Source organism: Solanum pennellii, chromosome 6, assembly GCF_001406875.1.
Source record: "Solanum pennellii chromosome 6, SPENNV200".
NCBI classification, from domain to species: domain Eukaryota; kingdom Viridiplantae; phylum Streptophyta; class Magnoliopsida; order Solanales; family Solanaceae; genus Solanum; species Solanum pennellii.
In genome coordinates, this window is record NC_028642.1 from 5,885,233 (window position 1) to 5,908,484 (window position 23,252).

The window sequence follows — 23,252 nt, forward strand, 5'->3', positions numbered from 1 at the left end:
CTCTCTACTTTTTCTTTCGTATTATTGTGTTGAGGCTGACTTGGCTTGGTGGAAATAGACAAGTGCCATCGTGCCCATTTTTTTATCCTGACAAAGATTACAAGTGTTGGTATGACAACTATTATTAACTCTGGTGATCTGGTTCAAGCATTTGACACCCCAATTCAATATGTTGGAAAAACAACCACCGGTTAAACAATTGCATTTTGTACAACATTGAAAATGCTAGTGAAAAGGGAGGGTCAAAAGTTCAAGCCTTATCAGACGCGGAAAATGTGGTTGATATGGTACTACCAAGAACTATAGTTTCATGGGAAATAGGGATTACTTCCGAAGACAATTAAAAACTTATGAGGTTCTTTGAAGAGATCAATATGGTGAGATTCTAAGATCTTTGGAATATTGTAGCACATATTTTAGCAAAAATTTACATTTTGCTAGTGTATAAAGTTGCTTAGTTCTATGTTTTTCCTAAAGGGATGGTAAGGATGTTGTCACATCATTTAACTCTTTGAACCTTTTTTAAACATTATTATAACAAGTTTGTATTGGTTGGAAAAAAAACTAATATAACAAATTTGTGGCAATATTATTGAATGAACCAAAAATCATTTACATCCTAGTGGAATGTGTTCAAAATCAATTATTTTTTTTTTGTAAAATCCTCATCTCAACTCTAAACTTTAAACAAGTGAGTCCTTGGATAACTTCTTAGATTCATGATCTTCCTTATCTTGATGACCATCCTTCCCACCCAGAAGTGGGGTACTAGTATCGTTCTCTTTAACCTGAGATGATATAACAAAAATAATATTACCAGAAACAAAATACAATCATATAACTCATCAACAAAAGTACAATAGTATATTTTAACATGTTTGTAGTTACCAACAAAGTTTGTGATGGAGTGGGTACTGTTTCATTCTTAACCAAGAGGCCTTAAGTTCGAGTCTCCTTGGGCAATGAGTTGCCTTTGTTAGGGAGAGATTTACCCCCCCCCCCTCCACACACACACACACAGACACAATGTTGGACTTTCAAATGTGAATACAGATTTAGTCGCCTTTGTTAGTGTCAATCGCTTGCTCTTTAGGAAGAGAATTATTCAGGCATTGAAATAATTGGCTTAATTAATACTCCCATGTTTGATAGTTTTTTACTCCCTCTATTCCATATTAGTTTAATTTTTTTAGGTGTTTCACCGTACTCTTTAAGAAAGTAGACTAAGGCATAAATTAAACCTAGTTATTCATTTTTACCCTTATTAATCATTGTCAAATTTATGATTACGATAATTAAATGTTAATTAATCACTAATTTCAATACTAACTAATGAAGGGTAAAATTGAAAGAACTCTCTAAAAGTAGTCTTGAAAACTGAACAATTAAGGTAATTTGAAAAATGAAAAATGTCTCAAAAATTAAATTAATATGGAATGGAGGGAGTAGTTTCTTTGTATAAAATTCAGCACACTAAGTAGTACTTCGGATTATGAGTCAATTTATGTATTGTCTTGTACATGATGGAAGATGAAATAACTAATATATTTATAGCTAATACATGAATATCTAAATTTTGCATGACTAATTAATATATGTATGATTTTAATCAACTAAACGACCCGTAATGTATAAAAGTTGGAAGTGGTAAAAAAAAAGAAGAGAAATAGAGGGAGATATTCTTACTTGAGAAATGGAAGAATGATCTCCATGGTGTTTCTTTTTTGTTTCAGGTCTACAAAAATACGAATACAATCCCATGCCAACAATGGCAAGAAGTATACCAACAATGTTTCTTAATGTGAAGGGATCATGCAGCAATGTATAGCCAAATCCTAGAACAAGGCATGTTTTTAAGTGACCTAACACTTGGTATGTCACTGGTGATGTCTTCCCAATCACTAAAAATGTGCTGAAATTCACTGACACAGCAATCAAGCACGACAACAATATGAAGCCCTACAAAATCATCCATTTAAACGATAGAATCAGAATTTTCACTAAGCAAATTCAAAATATAGCTAGAACATATATACACATTATATTATTCTTAAGAAAAATGGGGATTATAGGGTTTTGCTTATCAATACAACATAGGAGTAAATGTGCGCAAAAACATTCTTTTTGGTAAGGAATTGATCCACCAAAGGGCCTGTCACAATTAGAATACCTGCTTGTAAAGGGGCTGATTGGTACAATAATTGTGTAGATGAAATGTTGAGCCTCTTTTGAATTGTATTTGTGAGCTGAATTGTAGGGGTCAAGTCAAATCATGAAATAACCATTCACATTCTTTTGGAAACAAAGAAAATTACATTGATATAGGCCATAATAATTGGAAAATGATTTTTAAGTTACATGACTAGTCTATATATCAAGTAAATATTTATTCAATTTCTTAGGTTATCATGTTTGTGATGATGTTAAGTTATTACTTACCGTCAGTGCACATAACATTACATAAATAGTTGGACAAGTAAGTAAGAAATAATTTGTCCAACACAAGTTATAATATGATACTATTTATTCAATTTTCAAGCTTATTTTGTCATAAACATGCATGGGTGCATCTATTATTGGAAATAACTTAACTAGACGAAATCGTAAGAGGATACAATTTGTCCAACACAAGTTGTAAGAATGGCTAGTAGAGAGAGGATTGTGCCAACAAAACTGAGCTGAAGATCGGTAATGGAAGCGATACCCACTCCGAGCAGCAGAATTAATAGAGACAATTTCACATTTCGACTGCAAATAAAATAAAATAAAAAATAAAATGTAGCTATCGTATATAGTAATTATTTATTTTGAAATATAGGAATATAAATTACCTGAATTGTTTTTTTGAGAATATAGTTTCTAAAAGTACAGTGAAAGGTATAATTGCTAACTTTGTCATCTGCAAAAGAAAGAAACTTAGCAAATTGATAATGACTTATTGGGAAAAATGATAGATGTACTCCTGTACTATCGTAAATGGTATGTAAATATTATCCGTCATATTTTGACGTATTGGTGCCTCTATCGTCCAAAAACTAAAACACTAATAGACATACATGTGACATAATCTTATCCATTGATCTGATATTTACTAAACATCGAATCGACAGATAACATTGTGTCATGTATCCCGTCTTCCAGTAGAGTGAAGGGCATATATGATCTAATTTTTGAACACGAGGGACACTAATGGCTAAAAATATAATGAAGGTATATGAATACCATTAATAATAGTTTTAGATCCTTTTTCCGTTGATCTTTTATGGGCCAAAAGTTTTCACTTTTTAAAAAATAATTTGAATGTACCTGGTAAAAGCCAATAGAATTAAAACCAAGGCTGAGATTGAGAAAACCAATGGAAATGCCATTTAAGATACCAAAGAGAACCACAGTCTTCATATCAATGGGTTTGTTCTCAAACAAATTCAATTTCAGTGCCACATGAAGTGTAACATATGTCAACATCAGATGCCAGCTTGTTAATGTTGTTGCTGCAAATTAAATTTGAATTTTTTTTTTAGTGCTCTCAAGTGTCCATATACCGATAAATTAAATCAGTACTTAAATTAATATGACATCTTTTCTAATTATTACGCTTATTTGTCTTAATAAGTAATAAAATATCACTTTTAATTTGTTGCTATTGAGGTTTATGTGTATAACTAAAGAAGATAACATATTTTATGTGGTTAAATCGCTTGACTACCTAATAGATGTACGTTTGAGAACATACAAAAGTTCTTTTTAAAAAATTTAAACAAAAATTGTCCAATAAGAACACCCTATCAAGCGTTCAGGTTTTAGAAGTTTAATTAAAATAAGTCTGAATTTGAGTGTCTTAATGGATTTATCAGTAAAACTTAAAAATCATTCATATGAAGCCAAAAAATTCAATATAATCAAGGCACTGTTAAGGTCATAGCCTCATAAAATTGATTAATTAGTGTGAGATATATTTTGCAGAATTTAATTCCACAATTAATATATCGATTTCAATTTTTATTCAAGTAAAAATAAACTGATCTTGACATGATTACGAATTCAACTTAATTAAAAAGGAAGTAATCCTTTTTATTTTCCACCACACATGCCTGAACACCAAACACATGGCAATCACAAGAAAAATCATAAGCACCTTCATATTTCGTACCTATGAAGAATGGGGGTTTAAACTTTATAAACTTAATTAAAAAATCATGTTGAATACTAGTCATTACATGTCCTATAGTTAATCGAGAAAATATATCTATTTTCAAGGAGACATTTTTTTTTATTTCTAGTGTTACTATTTCAACTTCTAATACTCTAGTACTAACCATATGTGAGAAGTATGGAAGACGTTCAGATACCAATTTTTGTCACCGAGATACCAACTGGATTCAAGTAGTAGCACGGAAGAAAGAAGGAATGAAGTTTTCCTAAAGTCCTATAGCCTCTCGAAGAAAAGTAAAGGTATCCCCGTACCGTTCCGCAAGACTCTACTAGACTTTTCCTTATGTGATGAGATCACCGAACTTAACACTCTGATACCAAGTTTGTCACAACCAAAATCGAGTCGTAAGTGGCACCCACACTTAACCTCCTAGGTGGGTAAACCAATGAATTCAACCCCAACATATATTAATCATTCACCTTACAAATTACAAACCATAATACGGAATCTTAAATCTTATTAGTGTAAGAAATACAAATTCATTATAGGCTACTGTATGCTATACCCAAAATATGAAGTCATTATATCAAGGACATTTAATCTCCAAATACTAAGTCAAAGATTATAAAATACACCAAAATAAAAAAAAAGGGTATGTGTTCGAAAACATAGGACATCATGTCATGACCGAGAAAAACCAACACGAGTTTGAATGAATAGCTCACCCTGGAACCTTATATGCTGGAGACTGGCTAGAGCTGAGGGCGAATCAAAGTCATTGGTACACTCGCTGCACTCCATTAAATGGAAACAAAGAAAAACACAAGTAGGGCTCAGTACGGGGCAACATGTACTGAGTAGATATCATCGGTCAACTCAAAATAGTAACTAATATACAAAGAATAATAGTATAAAATCAACTATGACACTTAACCGGTAGAAAGCAACAAACAACATGAACAAGTAACAACGGAAGCCAGTACACAATCACTCACAATATTTAACACAGAAATGGAGACTCATGCCTCCACAACACACTCATTTGGGAAATGGGTTATTTGAGATTAAGTATATTAAGTTAATTCAATAATTTTTTCCTTTAATATTACCGTGTCGGAACATGACACTCCGATCCAATTATACTGTGTCGAAACGTGACACTCGATCCAAGAATACTGTGTTGGAACTTGATACTCTAATCCAATAATACTGGGCGGAACGTGACTATCCAATCCAAGAATACTGTATCAGAACGTGACACTCCGATCCAACAATATCATTTATTTGTTAATAATTATTACCACTTTCAATTCATTAACTATATTCAGTAAGCCTTCTTTATTCAAGGCATCACTTCGATAGAGAGGGTTCAAGATCATAAATTTCACGGTCTCAAAATTTTAGACCAATCACAAATCACACATACAAGCTACACAATCACACAATCAAGTGCACAAATAACTTCACAATATCATTCAATGCATATCAGTCGCTATCTATCAAATAGAATAAACCATAACCGTCCTCCATCGAAGAACCAAAGTCAAGCAAGCTACTTCTCCAATACTTTTTCATTTCTCATGCCTCCAAACCTTTCGAATCTATCAATTATATGTGCATATAATTATAAGTTAACGAGTCTATAAAAATCTATATTATTCATGTCTAACCTAGACCCAAAAAATCACCTAATTCAATAATTAATTTCCTAAAGTTCAAACACAAGCAAAAGTCTAAATTCCTCCAATTAGCATAAATTTAACGAAATTTAAGTAATTCGACATACCTATATTAAATATTCTATCTCAATATATCCTAATAGTTTATAATGTGAGAACAAAATATTATTATGTAAAGATGGAAGCCACTAATCATGAACCCACTGACATACAAACTAACAACAACTCAAACTACACTTTAACCATAATCTGCATATATGAAATATGCAGAAACTTAACACATTATCCTTTTTGCCATTAACAATTCATAATTCACCCTTGTCAAATTATTAACTTCCTCATTTTTATCCAAAAGCTCAACCAATCGGTGATTCATATACATACATATCGCCTTCATACATTTTGACTTAGTAAATTTCTTACTTCACTAACAACTATCTATATAATTAATGTACTAAAAAGAATTGGAGTAAAATAATTCTCACCTAAAGTCACCTCCCAATCTTCATGCAACTGCCCTTTGTTTTTTTTTCTTCTCTTGTGCATATTATTCGTTACCCTAATTCTCTTATATGTCTAATTATAAAAGCGATAAAAGTGGTCCACTACTAATTTTAATATTATCTTATTTAAACATCAACTAAGTTAATTATTAAAAATATCCCATTAATTTTATAATTATAGTTACAAATAGTCCAACAAACCCATTTAGAACCTATCAAAAGAGTCTTTATGAAATAAAAAGTTCTAGTACTCAAAATGACCAAATGGGTCGTTACAATATATGTACGAGAATGGATAGGTGTTATACCATTAACTCCTCAAAATAATATTTACTAAAGTGCAAGTATGTTTTGTCAGGAATTCATTCGTTCAACAACAACTCATCCTCAGACATATTTGATCGTTATTATCAATATATGTACACTCTTCTATGATTATATGACTTGTTTAAACTTACTTAATTGTATAAATTTCAATAGTTCATTTCTTATTAATTAATTATTCTCTTTTTAAAATTCGACTAGTTATGATCTATTCATATGCATCCTAATCTAGTAAACATGCTACTAATTATACCAAACTGATAAATCTCAAATTACATACATTACCTTGAGTTACAAAAACAAAGTGGGGCAACCTCATCTAAAATTTATTGTTATTACATGTAGTTCTCTTGTATGCGGATCTATTACATACTAAATACTTATTCTTTTGCTTGATTTTGAAAGTCTCTCCAACATCCCTATTTTCTTAGATTTCTTTTTTCCAAACTTGATATCGATAAGGATACTGAAAGAATATAGACATCTAACACACTATTTGAACTCTACAATGATTCCATTGGGATGACCATCCATATCAATGATCACCCAAATTTTTATCTTCAATCGAATCATCGTCATCGATTGTAGGATGGGTGAGAGGAGTACCAAAGACCTCACGACAATATTTATTTTCAATATTGGCCTAGTGCGATCGACGGTGACATCCAACATGTACATGGACACTTGATTGTCATTTTTTATGAATGTGGAATGTATTTTTTCCTTTTCATTCATTAGATAACTAATCATAACTTCGCTTGGCTCACGATATAGTTTCGAACATCTCAATTACGATATGAACCATGTTGTGTATAAATCATTACGACAAAATGGGATTACCATCGTCACTTTACTAGATAATTTTCAAACCCAACATTTAGGAGTCTCCTTCCACACACATTCATATAATCACCATTAACAATAACTACTGTAACTAATGACATTATGACCACAATGATCGATCCTAGATTACGATATCGGTCTATAATTGGGTAAGGTTTGCAGAAGATTCTCCAAAAAAATGTCAATAAATGAAACGAATATAATAGGTACTTTGCTAGCTCTGGAATGGAGAAATGTATTAGTAGGGCTTCTAATATGGAATCTATCTACTAATGAGGTACTGGGTGAAATTTTCAAGCTAGTAAAAATGGTATTAAAATATTTTTTACAAAAATTTTTAAAAAATAACACTAGAGGCAATGAGAAAGAACGTAGATTTTCAGCTGTGAAGAGGAAGATTTTTCCAAAAAAATCATCGGAATCGATAAAAATAGGTGAAACGACTGAAAATAGGAGCTCTTTTGGACTTGAAAAATATTTTTTTTTTTTGATTATTTTCAAATCCGAAAATAATGATGAAAAATATTTTTTGGAAGGGATGGTGGACAAAAGTGTAATACTAAAAACTTTAGAGTTGGTCTTGCATATTTTGGAAGAATAATGGATGATGTCATAATTAGTGTCTAAAGTACCAATATTTGAAGACTTTTATCTAAATTCTCAATTAAATTTTGAGAGTGGCTATTTTGCCAACTCTCTCCATTAAGTACCCTAGCCTAGCTTTTCAACTATAGAGATTGACGCATATATACATAAAATAAAAGAGACGTATTTATAAACGTACCAAGAGGGTAGATAATATAATCCGTATTCAGAAAAAAAAATCAAGAATGGAAAATATCATAACAATTGTATTTATTGATTTCAAATATGAGTGTTACAATCTCTATGAATCTTGTGATTCATCTTTTCACATATAAATCAAGGGCTCTTGTGTTAGATATATAGAGCAAAATTGACGAGTTGTTCACCTTATTTTTGCCATAGAAGTTGTTGATTCTGTTACTTTTACACGATTGTTCCAAAATCCCTCTTTGAATACTAGGAAACAAAATTTGATTCACAAAATAAATGTCGTCTGTCTCATACAGAGAAAGTTTTTTATTTTTCTTGTTTGTGTTATCTTTTTCTTTTTTTTTTATGTTGTCTTCCTTCCGTTTAAAGGAATAAATCTTTTCATGAAGAGGGTTTAGTTATTTAGTTCAATAATTGTTCCCCATTTTCTATTCTTTTTTTTTTCAAATAAGAGATAATTAATTCTTATCTCTCTTCTCAGATAACTTCTTGGATTAGATCAGGTCGGTCCACATGGATGATCCACGATCCAAAACTTATATCGCACACTTTGCACATGATGGACAAGACTCAAGTCAACACACCGTCAACTAAACACATAAATCATACGACAAATAATTTGTGCGACTCTTGAGCATCAAGAGTTTAACTATAGTATTTTAATAGCTCTATATATATATATATATAGGAATTCAATCACATGTAAAGTATTCACTAGTAATATTAGGATACCATTACTCACAATACCCATACTTCTTTCACTACTTTAATAGTTACCTATTCGATCTCTCATCCTCTTAAAGAGATGAACTCGATTTCATGTCCAACTTTATATATATACCCAATTACACCCTAGAGTAATAATATGTTTGTGTATGCAAGTGAAATTGTTCATTTAATCATCTTCCCTTTCTACTAGAATCTATTTGTTTCATATCAACTATTTTTCTAGACATGCACTACATTACCGATTCACTATGGCTATTAGTCACACGCTTAAATAGCATCACCGATCGAAACTTCAAGAAACAAAAAAAGGTCAAAATTAGTTCATCAATAAAAAGTTAACTTTTGGGGGATCTCATACAATGAAGAAGCAGAGAACCATTCTTTCATTAACCCATTGATCGTTGAAACACGTGCTACAATGTTCTCACCTCATTTTTTTAACCATTCGAACATCGTACAACTTTTGGTCTAGACACCTAAAAGATGTCTAACCTGAGTTGCTCTTTTCAATAATACTCAAATTTATCTTCTCAGGGAGACTCTTATCGACAAACTTCATTTCTAAAATCATTATCACACGCATATGAGATATGAATATAAATTCAACATAGTCATACATTGATGAGAATATTATAACTACCAAGTTATTTTACCATACATAAATATTATCATATCCAACACAAACCTAGAGTCTAAACATGTTTCTTACATAAATCTCTAGATATTGCTTTTGCAAACAGTAAAAGTATCAGCTATCAGTTCAGGAGTAGGAATGTATTTTAAATATATTTCTCTATGTTTGGAGAGTAAACTAGAGAATGCGTCTCCAAACAATCTCTATTTTACCCTCTACTATTCTCCAATTATACAGAGTTGAATAGTAGTTCTCCAAATTTGGAGAACTATTATTCATACTATCTATTTCATATTTTTAATGTTATATTATTATTTCTATTATTTTGTAATTAAGATATTATTTTTCATATAAAGTTATTAATTAAATATCTAATATTCGCAATTCTTTTTATATGTAATATAACATTTTTTAAAAATATTTTTAATTATATATACTACTTCCATCTGGAATTGATATTATTCTAAATATTTTTTAAATTCTCATCACTTTGTGATAGTCAGTAGTTGATAGGAAGACTTTATGTCATGTTTGAGTGAGCTATTTGCATTATATTTACTTTGTGTGTCAATCTATGACTTGTCTCATTAGTCTCACCAAATGATAGGAGTGTTGGTAAGGAAAGGATCAAACACCATTTTTGAATTTAGTCCACTAACCTAACTGACTAGTCAAATGAAATTAATTATCCCTTGATCCATGACTTTGAATATCAAAAAGACTTTTTGTGGTGTTATTCTGATCGCGTTTCCGATTTTCTTCTGTCATGTAAAATTTTATTTTTGCCCCGACCCCTCCTTGGACATTGTGCACCTCAACTCAGGTAAAGTGCTTAAGTTGAGGGTCTATAGAGGTTAATATGAAAAATGGCGTACAAAAAGAACTAGTGTAAATGGAAAAAAAAAAGATGTGACAGATGCTGACATAATTTCTTTTTAAAAAATCAAAGAGCTGCCAGAAATTACTGTCTTTGGAAGTCAATATGGAAGAATGAAAAATGGAGAAAAGGGAGGATAAAAGTAAAGCAAAGGCATTGTAGTATCAATAAGGACTCTAGCCACTATTTTCAAATATACATACCCATTATCGAGCCTTGCTTACAATCTAAGTAAAGTCCTATAGTGATTCTAGTTCAACTACCAAAAGTTAAGGTATAGAAAATACGGGCAAGTCTATGATATTTTACATGCATGATTTGAATTTCTTTTGTAAAATTGAGTGTTACTTAGTCCCAGATTTTGAAAATCCTAATATTGTGTGCGGACACGACTTCTTTGTGGTGAGGGTACAAGAGTAGCTTTGTTAATTATTGATTAGATAGGTGATTTGTTGTTTGTGTATTTAACCTTGTCTGTTTGTATGATGATGTCATTCATTGATCTGCATGCAGTTTAAGAACTTGATAATTTACATTGGATATAAGAAAAAAGAGGATGTCGTGTTTGTGAATTGAAATGTTGAAAGCCATGTGGTTGATATAAGTTCTTAGTTTTATTTTGCTAAGTTAGACGTGATGTGTTAGTTGTGTCAGCTATTTGAAGACAAACAATGATTTTCAGTTGAGAGTGTTGATATGTTGTGAATTTACGATACTTTTAATGCTTAAACTTAGAATTTGTGTAAGTTTTCTTGCACATTTTAGCAGATTTGATGAGTTTTTGTGTTTAATTTGCAGAAAAATAGGACTCAAAAGGTTAAGTGCTAAAAAATGGTGATGTAGGACAAGTCGTAGACACAATCATAAGTAAGATTCACAAAGTTGAAAATCCCGAGTTCTATGAAGAGACGGTACGACCCATAGAATGGAGTCCTGGTCAAGATTCATAGAAAGGTGTAAGAAGTCTAATTTTAATGAGGGAAGAGTATGAGTTGTAAAAGGTTCCACAAATTATAGTTCCTGTCCATGGAAAAATTCTTGAGACGGAAGTTCTTTCCATCTACAATAGGCTTCCACAAGCCTTAAAAGGGGCTACGCCTCGTAGATTGTTCCGTAAAAAGTGTCAAACCCAACTTTTCTAGTTTGATTTGGATGGATTGTTAATGTCTATAAATACTTTTTCTAGATTTTCTTTTATGGATTACGTTCGTTTTAGTTCTAAAAATAGAAGTAAATAACTACTTTGCCTTTTTAATTTTTGAATTTTGGAGCAAAACTACAATTGGATCTTTATTTTTTACTTTGAATTTCAAATTCAAGATTCTGGATTTCTACTATTCATCATGTAAGTGCATGATTTCGTTATATTTAATTATCGCTAGGAATCATAAGAATTAATGAAGTAGAGACTTAATTTTAGTAATCCCTAAAAGATGTGTGGATGCATGTATTATTTTTCTCTTCACTTTGATTGCTTTTTAACAGATGCATACATTTGAACTCGCCATATTCTTACTTGCCATACCAAGGAGGTAAAGAATGAAAATGAGATTATACATCGAAGATTTGAGGCTATCAACCCTCATCTAATAGCTTGACCTTGTCTGGAAATAGATAATTTGGGATTAAGGGTAAGGATTAGTTAAACAAACACGCGCAAAAGGACCAAGTCACGTGGTGATATTCACTTATTTAGGGGACCAACCAAATAGCTGAACCTAACTTACCAATCTTGCATGCCACACACTAGGGGCCCGTTTGGCCATAAATTTTCCAAATAATATTTGGGAAAAATTTGACAAATAATGTTTGTCCATACAATTTGCCATTATTTGGCAAATATCCCAAATTTCCAAATACTAGTTTTTTCTAGTATTTGGGTCAAATCTCATTATTTGGGATATTTTAAAAATTAAAATTTTACCCCAATCTTTTATCTTTTACAAAAACACTCTCTCTAGTAGTTGCTTGCGTTGTATTACATAATTTTTTTATGTGAATACCAAAATAGTGATGAAATATTTAGTGAATATTAAATAATGATATGATTGTTGATGAAAAATATTAAAAATTGGCTCTAGGTAACAAAGTCATGTGCTTTGTCTACTTCACGATGTATGGAATAATTCTTGTTGCACTCACTCCAAATTACCACATTGCTTTAGTGTCATGGACACTATTTGTTATTGTTGTAACGAACATCCAATTGACTTGTAATACAAACTTTTAGTTAGTTTTGATAGTTTTTAAAACTTGTGTGCATAAATCATATTTTTCTAAAAATGTGAAATATATTTCCCAAATCCTATGGCCAAACACATGGTGAAATTTCACCCAAATTTTCACTCAAATAATATTTACCAATAATATTTGGAAATCTATCGCCAAACGCTAGCTAGAAAATGTTACTAATATCTGGTCTTACTAATTCATGACTTTGTGGGTATCAAAAAACTTCACTTTCAACTTTTATTGATTCAGAACCCGTGAAATTGATGTTCTATTACTTGTTGATTGCAATTACTATAGAATTAGATCTATTACACAACCCCCCTTCGAAAATAATATGACTAAGAGCCCAAATAATAAAAATTGAACCGAGTCAAACTTATTCCTTGTTGGATAGACTCTAATCTTAGTTAGGTTCTACGTTTGAACAACAACCGCTTTATATTTATTTTGGGAGGTGTAATTTAAACGTATTAATCCACCATTCTCACTTGGATTTTGCTATATCAGGGAAATACCTTAATCATGTCATTAGGGTTATAATTAACATTGGAAACTTAAATATGTTGCACACTAGAAAGAAAAAAAAATATGACTTTCGAAAGTAATTGAAAGAGTTTTATATTCTACTCTTTCCATGTTGGACAAAATAAGATTCATCAGCATTGGCTAAACGATCTTGAAACATAGCCCACTCATTTGTACACCTCTCTCTTACCTACAATACATAGTTTCATTCACTTTAGCCAATACAGTAATCAAATAATGTTTTTGATCTATTATTTCAGCAAGAAAAAATTGTTTCAAAATATTCATTCACTTTATGGAAAATTAAGAAAACACATTTGATATTTTTCAACTCAACCTTAATTACACCAAAAAAGCAATTGTTTACTGACGGAAGAAATAATTGTTAATCTGACAACTACTCTTCATGAATAATGCTACTCCCTTTATAATAAGAAATTTAAGAAAGAAAAGGAAGAGTTGTAAAAGTTTTGGTCTAAACTACTTCCTTGACCATTTGTGGGCTATACCATAAAGGATTTCATTAAGAGTAAAGGTAGATTTTAAAGTTAAATTATTTTCAAATATAGAAATATTATATTCTTTTTGCGACGGATAAAAAAAAGGTGTGACACATAAATTGAGACGTAGAGAGTATAGGTTGATGAGTAAGTCAAGTATGACAGATGAAAAAACACAGGAGGGAGTATGATATATAGTTGCCATTATAAATTTCAGGCAATGCATGGACATGCTTACCCCTTCCCAAGGAGCTTTGCCATTCCCAGTCTCACCCTGTAATCCAAAAGAAGAAGAAAAAAACAAGAACATGACAAAGAATCAATGATTAATGAATAACTCAAGCAATATATATATGTAATCTATTAGCAAGTTTGTTATTCAATACAAAGAAGTATGACATAGTTATAAAAACACAAATTCAAAGCAGGAAATATACTGTAGGATATATAGCCACATGCGGAGAAGAACAAAAAACTCATATTTGGAAGAAAGCAACTATTTCTCTTAGGAAGAATGCAACTATTTCTCTTATCCTCAAGAAGAGAGTAATACAAGGGGTCGGAAATCTTAGTAGCTCAGTTAATTGACTATCTAAACTTTCATCTTATTGTTGATGGTTCAATTTCCCACCTTGTAATCCCCTTCCCAATTTTCCCTTCCCCTATGTCAGCCAAAATGCACAGATTCTCAGAGGAATCTGAGGTTTTAGCAGTTGGACAGGAGTTTTACCGAGTTAACAGCTATGGAGGATGAGAAGAGAAGAAGATAAGGAATAGAATTCAATAGGAAAAGTATACTTGTATATTCGAATTGATGTTTCAATCTGTAATGATACAATGTGTTTTATAGAAATGAGAGAGATTCTAAATTGCAAACTGATTCTAACTAATTCAATAGCCCGTAACTAACTGCTGATATGACAAAACTAACTAGCTTGACCATCTGATTCATTTTTGTGTAACACCCTACCCCATTTTTTTTAATTTTAAAAAAGTAATACAAGATTATGTCATCTTTCCGCAAGTTCAACAAAAGGAAGACTGTTAAGCCCACTCCTGTGTTAGTCTTTAGACGATGCTTCAAGCAGTCGCTCATGACTTCACAAAATTATCAAATAGCAAACACCAAAAAATCATAGGATTAGATTCTTTTATCAGTGTTCCTTATTAAAAGGAATGAAGATAAATGAAAGGAGAGGAATGGGAGATAAGTTATTTTTTTTCGATGGACAAAAGGGAGACAAAGGGTTGGATAAGGATGAAACACATGCTCTTTCCATAAAAAAGTGGGCAGAATCAGAGGGAAGGAGACCTTATCAAATGAAAAAAAATTTAACCCTTGGGATGCCGTCCTTGTCTCTACCCTACTAATATGAGATTTTTTGCGCACTGTGCTACCCTTTTAAGAAAAACGCATTTCTTTGTTTTTCTCCTAATAAATCAAAACTATAATGATATTCTCATTTTTTCGTTTCCTACCTTTCCTCTTTTCTCCTTTTTGGCTACTTTCGCATGTTCTTGATCAAAACCATCCATTAAAGTTGTGTTTGGTAGGAAAGAAATGTTCTCCTAAAAACAAAGTTGATCATTATCATCTCAAGCACTCGGGAAAATTCAGCGGCTCAAGCTAATTAGTTGCCTAAAGCCAAAAATAAGTTGGACGCTTAAATTTTAATTATTTTTTTTACTTTTGAGATTCAAGTTCTTTCCTTCTTTTTTAAAAAAAATGTTTTATTTTTTTTATGATCTTAAACTAAAGATATATATATACCAAAATATTTTTAATTTTGTGTTCTTAAACCTATCATGTGAAAATTAATTTAAATACTGATCCATAAAAAAAAACATTCTTTAATGATCGAAAAAAATTAAAACATTATTTATTATTTTTTTTTGGGTACAAAAAACTTAAGATAATTTTATTATTACTAAAAAAATTAGGGCCTTCAATTTTGGGGGTCTATGGGATACATCTTTAAAGGCATTGAGCTGCCCCAGAATAATTACCTTTCAGGTAATTGCTTTCAACTTTTACATTGTTTGCAACAAATTTTTAACATATGGAAGATAAATAAATCACACAAATAAAATATGAAGAAACATAATTTTATTAATCAAGATTGTGAGTACAAATTTGTTCCTCCCTTGATTCTCCTCTCCTAAGATTTATCGATGATTCGGGGGCCGTTAGTGGCGTATTTCTCGACTAGGATGATTTAGATTTGACCTCTATATGAATATTCCATGACTTTTGTGGAATATTTTGAGATGTTGTTGATCTCTTTATGGAACTTTTGAGATGTCTTTAAGAGAATTTAGTACCATTTATATATGCATAAACTAGGGTTTAGGGTTGAGTAGCCTCCAAGAATCCTAATTTGAGTTGAACACAATTTGTATAGTCCTAACTCGAATTGACATCTTATAAAGTCCCATAAAATTTCAATGTCTACATGCATATTTAAGGAACATATGGTTGGCTGAAGAAATCACAAATGGAGTATGAAATTGGTTGGGCAAGTAGGGTAATGCATTGACTGACCTGACTCCCAAATCCGTAGGGAAATTTCCCCATATAACAATAAAATAATTACTTCACAAATAAGCAGCTTTCTGGAAATGAACATTGACTGACCTGACTCCCAAGAGAAGGGACAAATTGATGTACTATCCACTGCGAATCAACAACGCCAATTTTTTCATGAGCAGGCTGCACTAACCATGGAAAAGGAAATTCAGATTTGGCCAGAGCAACATATCTCAAATAAGTCCGCTGCGGCTCTCATTTTACACAGTTCTATTACAAATAAAGAATGTATCTGGAGGAAATAAGAAATAATAACCTCTACACATCTTCTCAATGCAAAATCCAATCCCCATCCATGCACCAAATCATTCTATACAATAAAATCAAGTACAAATATTAGTATCAATTGTATATGAAATAGTAGAATATACTCATTATCAGGGTAATTTCATCTTGAATGGATTATAACGACTAAAGAGTAATAATGACATTGGTAGTCAATGCATCTGATCCTAAGAGTATAAGGAACTACCTGAATCATATGCCAAACACATCGCCATGCTTCTCGAGAGAACACAGGAGCCATTATTTCAACAAAGCTGAACAAGAAATCAGATGAAAAGTATGATAAATCCTATAAAATATGCAAAGGCTCTTTGAAACACTCAAAATCTAGTCTGGAGTCATAATTCTTTTAAAGAAAATGAGTGCAGTTGGCACATTCAACCCTGAAGAAAGGCAGAAACAAGTTAACTGCCTCTCAATATTAATGAGTAAATCATGTGGAAGTAGGTGAGTAGAACTCATAGAGACCATATATGGGGAGTAGAGAGAAAGAGAGAGAGAGAGAGTACGCTGCACAAGGAGGCAAACGTGGATTACTGCACCAGCCTGGTTTCTCATCAGTATTCCTGTTAATCAATCCACAAAAAAAGTTTTACACGTGAAGGAACATAGGCTAATTTATACAGACTTCCATTCAAAATAGGTGCAAATCAAGTAAATTTTGAGACGGAAAGGATTAACGGAATATGTTACTTATGAACTTCTCTATCATCCCTCCTCTTAGTCATTTGCCATGTCAGTCCACTGTTGGGTTCAAGACCAGGCTGAGAAATCTCAAGACCATGTCTTTTAACAAGTCTAATATACCTGGCATACTCAGGTGACCAAGATTAGTCCAAAACAACATATATACGAGAAAACACATATACTTTCACTTTTGAAAATGAGAAACCAACTAAGACATCCAGGGAATAGCGCGCACTTCTCTGCATTGAAGTTCTCAACTCCAAGATCTTCATCCCATATAAAAATGTAATCATAGGCAGCTACTACATCAGGATGTAAAAATCTCTTTGCATACCACCTGATAAAGGCAAGAGAAAGACAAATATTAGACTAAATCTTGATGAACACAAGTTATTATATCCGAGAGCATTCATTTCCCTTCAATCGATCAGCTTAGTGGAAAAAAATAACAGAACCAAATATGTTAGTTAAAAGAGTCTTCTGTTTGAATAGAACAAAGTTATTCTTTGATTGTTGCATCAGATAGATAAAACTTAAAACTCACAAAATTTAAAGTCTTACCATTTGGTCTGCTTCCTAACACTGATATGAACTGCACGCTTGGACCACTCAAACTCCTCCCACTCACTTGTTCGACCATCATAATGGAAAAGCAAAATTTGAAAATCCTCTGAAAACTAATGAAGGCATAGAAAATGATCACACTTGGAATGCATTGTCAAGTGAAAGAGATAAAGTAGTAATGATATCGCTTCATTGTTATTACCTTTTGAACAGCTGCATCAATGTTGTCCTTTTGGTTCAAACCAACAGTAAATGTCACCAAGTACTTTGGCTTCTTTAGTAGATCCTAATAATTCAACAAAGTTTATAAGACAAACTTCACCTAAATAAAGCACCAGGAAGTAATACATAAAATAAATGTGGGAAATTTTATGACAACCTACATGCTTCTCCTTTCTGTTAATGCAAATCTCCAAATGACGCTGGAAGTATCCATTAATTTAATTTTCAAAAGTGTATATTGCACGTATCTTACACTATACAATGCGCAGATATTCCTTTTCATTTTTTCCCTGAAAATGAAGTTAACCAATGATTATTGACATATGTGTATCATACCTTACTTGGGTCACCCCACAACCTTCTCAGATAAAAATCTGATTCAGGGACCACAATCCGTGGTGGCAAGGACTCTGCACCTCGAGGATTTGTTGGAACATATATCTAGAAAATGAAACGGATTAACATTTTATAGATGCTCTGATCTCAAGTCTATAATGGCAGTCGAAACTATATCATAATCTCGTTACACACGCAAAATTATTCGAGGATATACTTGTTCAATAAACGCATATATATATTTGTTCATGTAATCTGTCTACTTCAATTGATCCTAATTCTAACTATCTTGTGTTCTCCATAGATCCAGTTTTGCTTAACTCACCAACTAGTCTCATTAATCAAAATAATTTCATCTGCAAATAACAAGCACCATGGAACCACATTTGAAAAGAGTCTGATATACCCCTCAACTTTGTCATTTGGAGTTGATATATCCTCGTTATAAAAGTGGCTCATATATGCCCTTACCGTTATACAAACGGCTCACATATACCCCTGCCGTTACAAAATGGCTCACATATACCCTTCATTTAACGGAAGTTAAAAAATTAGTTTTAAATTTATATTTATTACTTCTAATTTTTTTAAAAAAAATATTTAGGGGTATTTATGATTCTTCTATCAAAGTTCAAGGTATAATTTTTTTCATACATAAATTATTTTTTGACTTCTTTTATTATAATTATTTGAGTTTCTTATTCTTATTTTGTTTTTTTCTTTCATTCCTTAGTTTAAAGAAAAAAAATTAAACTATTTTTTTTGTGTATTATAATTTAATTTCGTATTCGAAGAAAAAATTTGGTCATATACAATAAGTTTTACAAGAATATTAGTGAAACATAAATAAATTTGATTATCAAAATAATAATTATAAATTAGTCATTAAACAAAAAAAAGTCAAAAAAAATGTTTGACGACGATTAAATTTACTCATATGGGATTATATTTTTTTAAAAAAAATAATAAAAATTTAGATTAAAATTATTTTTTTATCATTTCCGTTAGAGGAAAAGGGTATATGTGAGCCATTTGTTTACAAGTAGGGTATATATGAGCCACTTTCATAACAAGGGGTATATCAGCTCTAAATGACAAAGTTGAGGGGTATATCATACCCTTTTCCCTTTATATTATTGGTTAGCTCATATATGACTAAGGAAAAGTAAGTACTAGTTGAGAGCCCCAATTGGTAGAAAAAACCCATAACCTCTAGTCAGCTCCTCTCTGCAGCTCAAAGGAGTAAACTGACATTCATAGGGAACTCCTCTGTATTTCCTTCAACATTGTGGGATTGCTTCTTCGTACATATAATTTATGAGACCTATAAATTTGTTTACACCCCTATTTCTTCTTAATCATCCAGAACAGATTCTTCTTGGCGCTTTATCATATGATTATCTGATTCAATGAATATCATGTTGCGAACCTTCTTCCTTGTCTTATAAATTGCATCAATCGTTTTTACCAAAATATAACCTATTTGTTAAGCATTGATTCAAATTGATTCTCTGTCACCTTGTAATGTTTCCACATCTATTCTCTATCAGTATAACAAAAGTTTCATCATATCGCTCATCATCTTAATATAGCAGCAGCTCCCATAACTTATATATGTGTGTTTATATGCTGGCGCGAAGATAATTTTTCTTCACTCACTTGAAATATTCAACTCCTTAATATTACATTAAAACAATTTATTAGTCATACAACCTTGAACTCTAATGAACTTGTAAGCCTTTATATGGATATCATCTAGACCACAGGAAAAGGGAGAGTTAATAACTATAAGAAACTCAACTTTTGAGATCCAACAGCTACCAAAAAGAAGGCTTTTACAATTTAAAATAATCACAACTAGTTCTTTTCCAAATGCTGACTTCCATTATATTTAAGACAGAAAAACATGGATGCAAATGAAAAGGTACAAGAGCCGTTAATTTATAAAAGTAGATATTTATCGACATAATGGCATACACTTAAGAAGTACTAATAGCACAATGGATCCATTTCGCTTTATGATTTTGTTGATTTGGAATTACATGTTTTCAATATTCAACACCGCAAGGAAGAAAGATACAGATTAAAATAGTTTTGCATGACTTTACTGGCCAAATTAATATACCATTTGTGTTTTACTGGAGTCCCCAAAGTTCGTATTCTAGACAAGTAAGACAATAAGGTAGAGTTGAAGATAAGAGTAGTGAAATAAGTACCTGTGGAGTTATAAGATGCTCTGGAAAAAAGCGTTCAATAGAAGGTCTACGATGGTCATCGCCAAATGCTAGATTTGATATAAGATTTGAAGGTATGCTAATCTACAAAAGATACAAAAGAAAAATTACAACAAATGATTTCTGTTTCTTAAATCAACATCAGAGTAGATATGGAAAGATTGGGCTACCTTACTTTTGTTAAAGAAACATAAGGAGATGAAATGCCAATAAAATATCCTAAAACCATTCCCATAATTGTCGTTATAACTAGTCTGGATCTATTGTTCGTTCTTCTGAAAGTCCCACTGAATCAGATAAACAAAAGGACATGGTTACTCTAAGATATATGCATAGATCACAAGCTTGAGTTCAGATCCAAATGTATAATCAAATTTATTCCAGTGCAAGTATTGCCACAAACCTGCGGTACAAGGTTGTCATTGTGATAAAAGTTGTGCAATCCAAGGGTTAGCAGTTAGCACTAACCATAAACAAATTCCTTGAGCATCCTACACTTTCTAGAATAAGCAATGTTGTCATGCCAGAAGGGCTGAATCTGTTAATCATTGGGGAAATGTGAGATGTTCCCAGTAACCTGCATAATTTCACGTCTTCAACAAATCTTTATCTCCACATACTAATCGATAGAGCAAAATCAAGGGAATAAATCCATTTAGGCACTACCAACTAGTTTAGATTAATATTTTAAGTATGTTGCTGATTTGCTAAGAGTCTTTTCAGTGTGCATGTTTTGAGACTTGTCATGGGCAACATCTACTGTTAGAGAATCCAAATTATTGAGTATTAGAATGAAAAAAGTCTAAATATTCTCGTAATTGAATTCACTTCTAAGAGAAACCAAATAAGCTATTCGTAAGCTCCATCAGAGAAAATTTCGGGAAGAAATTAATAATAAATAAAGTTTTGAGGTTCCATGCTCACTCCCGTCTTATTGCTATGTGAGCCAAACTTACTAAGATTAAAATGATGTGAAATTAAACTGTTAGCTAAGAAGAATATTCAACTTCTACTTACAGTGAATCATTCAAATCACAACTATCAAACAGAAACTAGTTGAGGCCGGCTATATGAATCATTTCGCATTATTTAGGCTCATTTGATGCCAATGCTAGTAATTTTTAAGAACTAAAACTCTCTAAATCTCACAACTATCGTAGGTTACTGTATAAGCTTCTAACATACTGATAAGACTTCTAGCGAACACAAAACACAAAATTTCTAAACAAACAGAACAACTACCTGCGGTCCATAATATTTATCTTTTAATATTTTTGCATTCCCTTAAAGAAAGAACATTTAGTAGGCATTTGGACATAATTTTGTTTGAAATTAGGCAAAAGGCAGTTGGGTGCTCAACACATCCGTGTGTTAGCAGGGTCTTGGGAAGGGAAGCATCTATGTAGTACATACACTACCCATATGCAAGCATTAGTGGTTCCACAACTCGAATCCGTAACCTATACGTCACAACACAGACATAACTTTACTATTATTCCAAAACTCCCTGCGATTCAACATGAAAATTGATTGTTCAAAAGTGTGTGTTTCTAGTCCCAAAAGACATACTAGTAAATTCCAGAAAACATGATTAAATTCAGTATCATTTCTACAATCGTCCATTTTTAAAAATTGGGGAAAATATGAGAAATTAGTGGAATGTATAGAGCATGCAAAAGGAAATTAGAAAAATAAGATCGCAATTTAAAAGGTAAAGAGTGTGGATAACTTACAGATTTTCACTGAATATTTAGATGAGATCCGGTTAAACCTTTGGAACTAAAAGTACGTAAATTTCTTGCCATCATGGAACTTCATGCCAAATGGATGGAAAATGAATCAAATCCCTCTAAACTATACCCAATTTTGCTAATTTCATACTCCAAACATGTTTAGATTGAATTATTTTATGTGTTTTTGGCTTTTAAATTTTTAAAGATAAAAATGTCTCTCAGTGCTTACTTTTAGGTAAAAAGAAGTACAAAAATAAGTTTGAAAGCTAAAATTTGAGTATTACTATGAAATTTTTGATAAAGTAATTTCGGTATTCGATTTTTAAAATATTGCATTATTATCATAAAAATTAGATATGGTTTACTAAATTAGTAATCATAATTTGTTTAACTTCGACTAGTACATACTTGTATAATAAAGTATTATGACTTTGACAATTAAAAAATGTCTCAATTGTATCATACTAATACATTAGGTATGTAGGAATCTACATGCAAAATAAAGTATAAACAACTCCTTTTGTTAATCAATTACAATTCAAATACATTTCAATCAAAATAGAGTAGTTAAAATTTCAACTTGTAAGCATTTAGTTTATACTAATACAAGGTTGCATATTTGTTAGTTATTTAATAATGTGTATGTGTATATATATATATATGTATCTATGTGTCTGTGTAACTATGGTATTGGGTATTCCGGAATGTATACCCATATACGATACCGTATATGGTATACATTCCGAAATACCCAATACCATAGTTACATATATATATATATATATATACATATACATATATATATATATA

The 23,252-nt window shown here is 31.5% G+C and overlaps 2 protein-coding genes across 5 annotated transcripts; both read right to left on the bottom strand.

Moving 5' to 3' along the window:
* Nucleotides 1-565: 565 nt before the first annotated feature.
* LOC107021998 (UDP-xylose transporter 1-like) lies at nt 566-9,585 on the bottom strand. The gene is made up of 7 exons (XM_027917753.1): nt 9,519-9,585; nt 3,307-3,491; nt 2,832-2,899; nt 2,616-2,748; nt 2,084-2,246; nt 1,687-1,958; nt 566-788 (listed from the first exon to the last, which is right to left on the bottom strand). Exons 1-7 carry the CDS (start codon nt 9,583-9,585, stop codon nt 684-686), a joined length of 993 nt encoding a protein of 330 aa, XP_027773554.1. The 3' UTR covers nt 566-683.
* Nucleotides 9,586-13,188: 3,603 nt separating this feature from the next.
* LOC107021272 lies at nt 13,189-22,686 on the bottom strand. 4 transcript variants are annotated; one of them, XM_027918041.1, is made up of 16 exons: nt 22,443-22,685; nt 21,113-21,247; nt 20,885-20,996; nt 20,692-20,793; nt 18,476-18,580; nt 18,301-18,339; nt 18,120-18,203; nt 17,915-18,030; nt 17,589-17,690; nt 17,360-17,473; nt 17,176-17,232; nt 16,854-16,920; nt 16,638-16,691; nt 16,430-16,504; nt 14,033-14,068; nt 13,189-13,484 (listed from the first exon to the last, which is right to left on the bottom strand). In XM_027918041.1, the coding sequence occupies exons 2-16, from the start codon at nt 21,130-21,132 to the stop codon at nt 13,386-13,388; spliced, it is 1,182 nt and encodes a 393-aa protein (XP_027773842.1). In that variant the 5' UTR covers nt 21,133-21,247; nt 22,443-22,685; the 3' UTR covers nt 13,189-13,385. The 4 variants fall into 4 exon arrangements, 3 of the variants coding, with proteins under 3 accessions (XP_027773842.1, XP_027773841.1, XP_015077381.1); XM_027918040.1 differs by having other exon boundaries at nt 21,113-21,286; XR_003579011.1 differs by having other exon boundaries at nt 13,393-13,484; nt 16,430-16,509; nt 21,113-21,286; nt 22,443-22,686.
* Between the last annotated feature and the right edge of the window lie 566 nt (nt 22,687-23,252).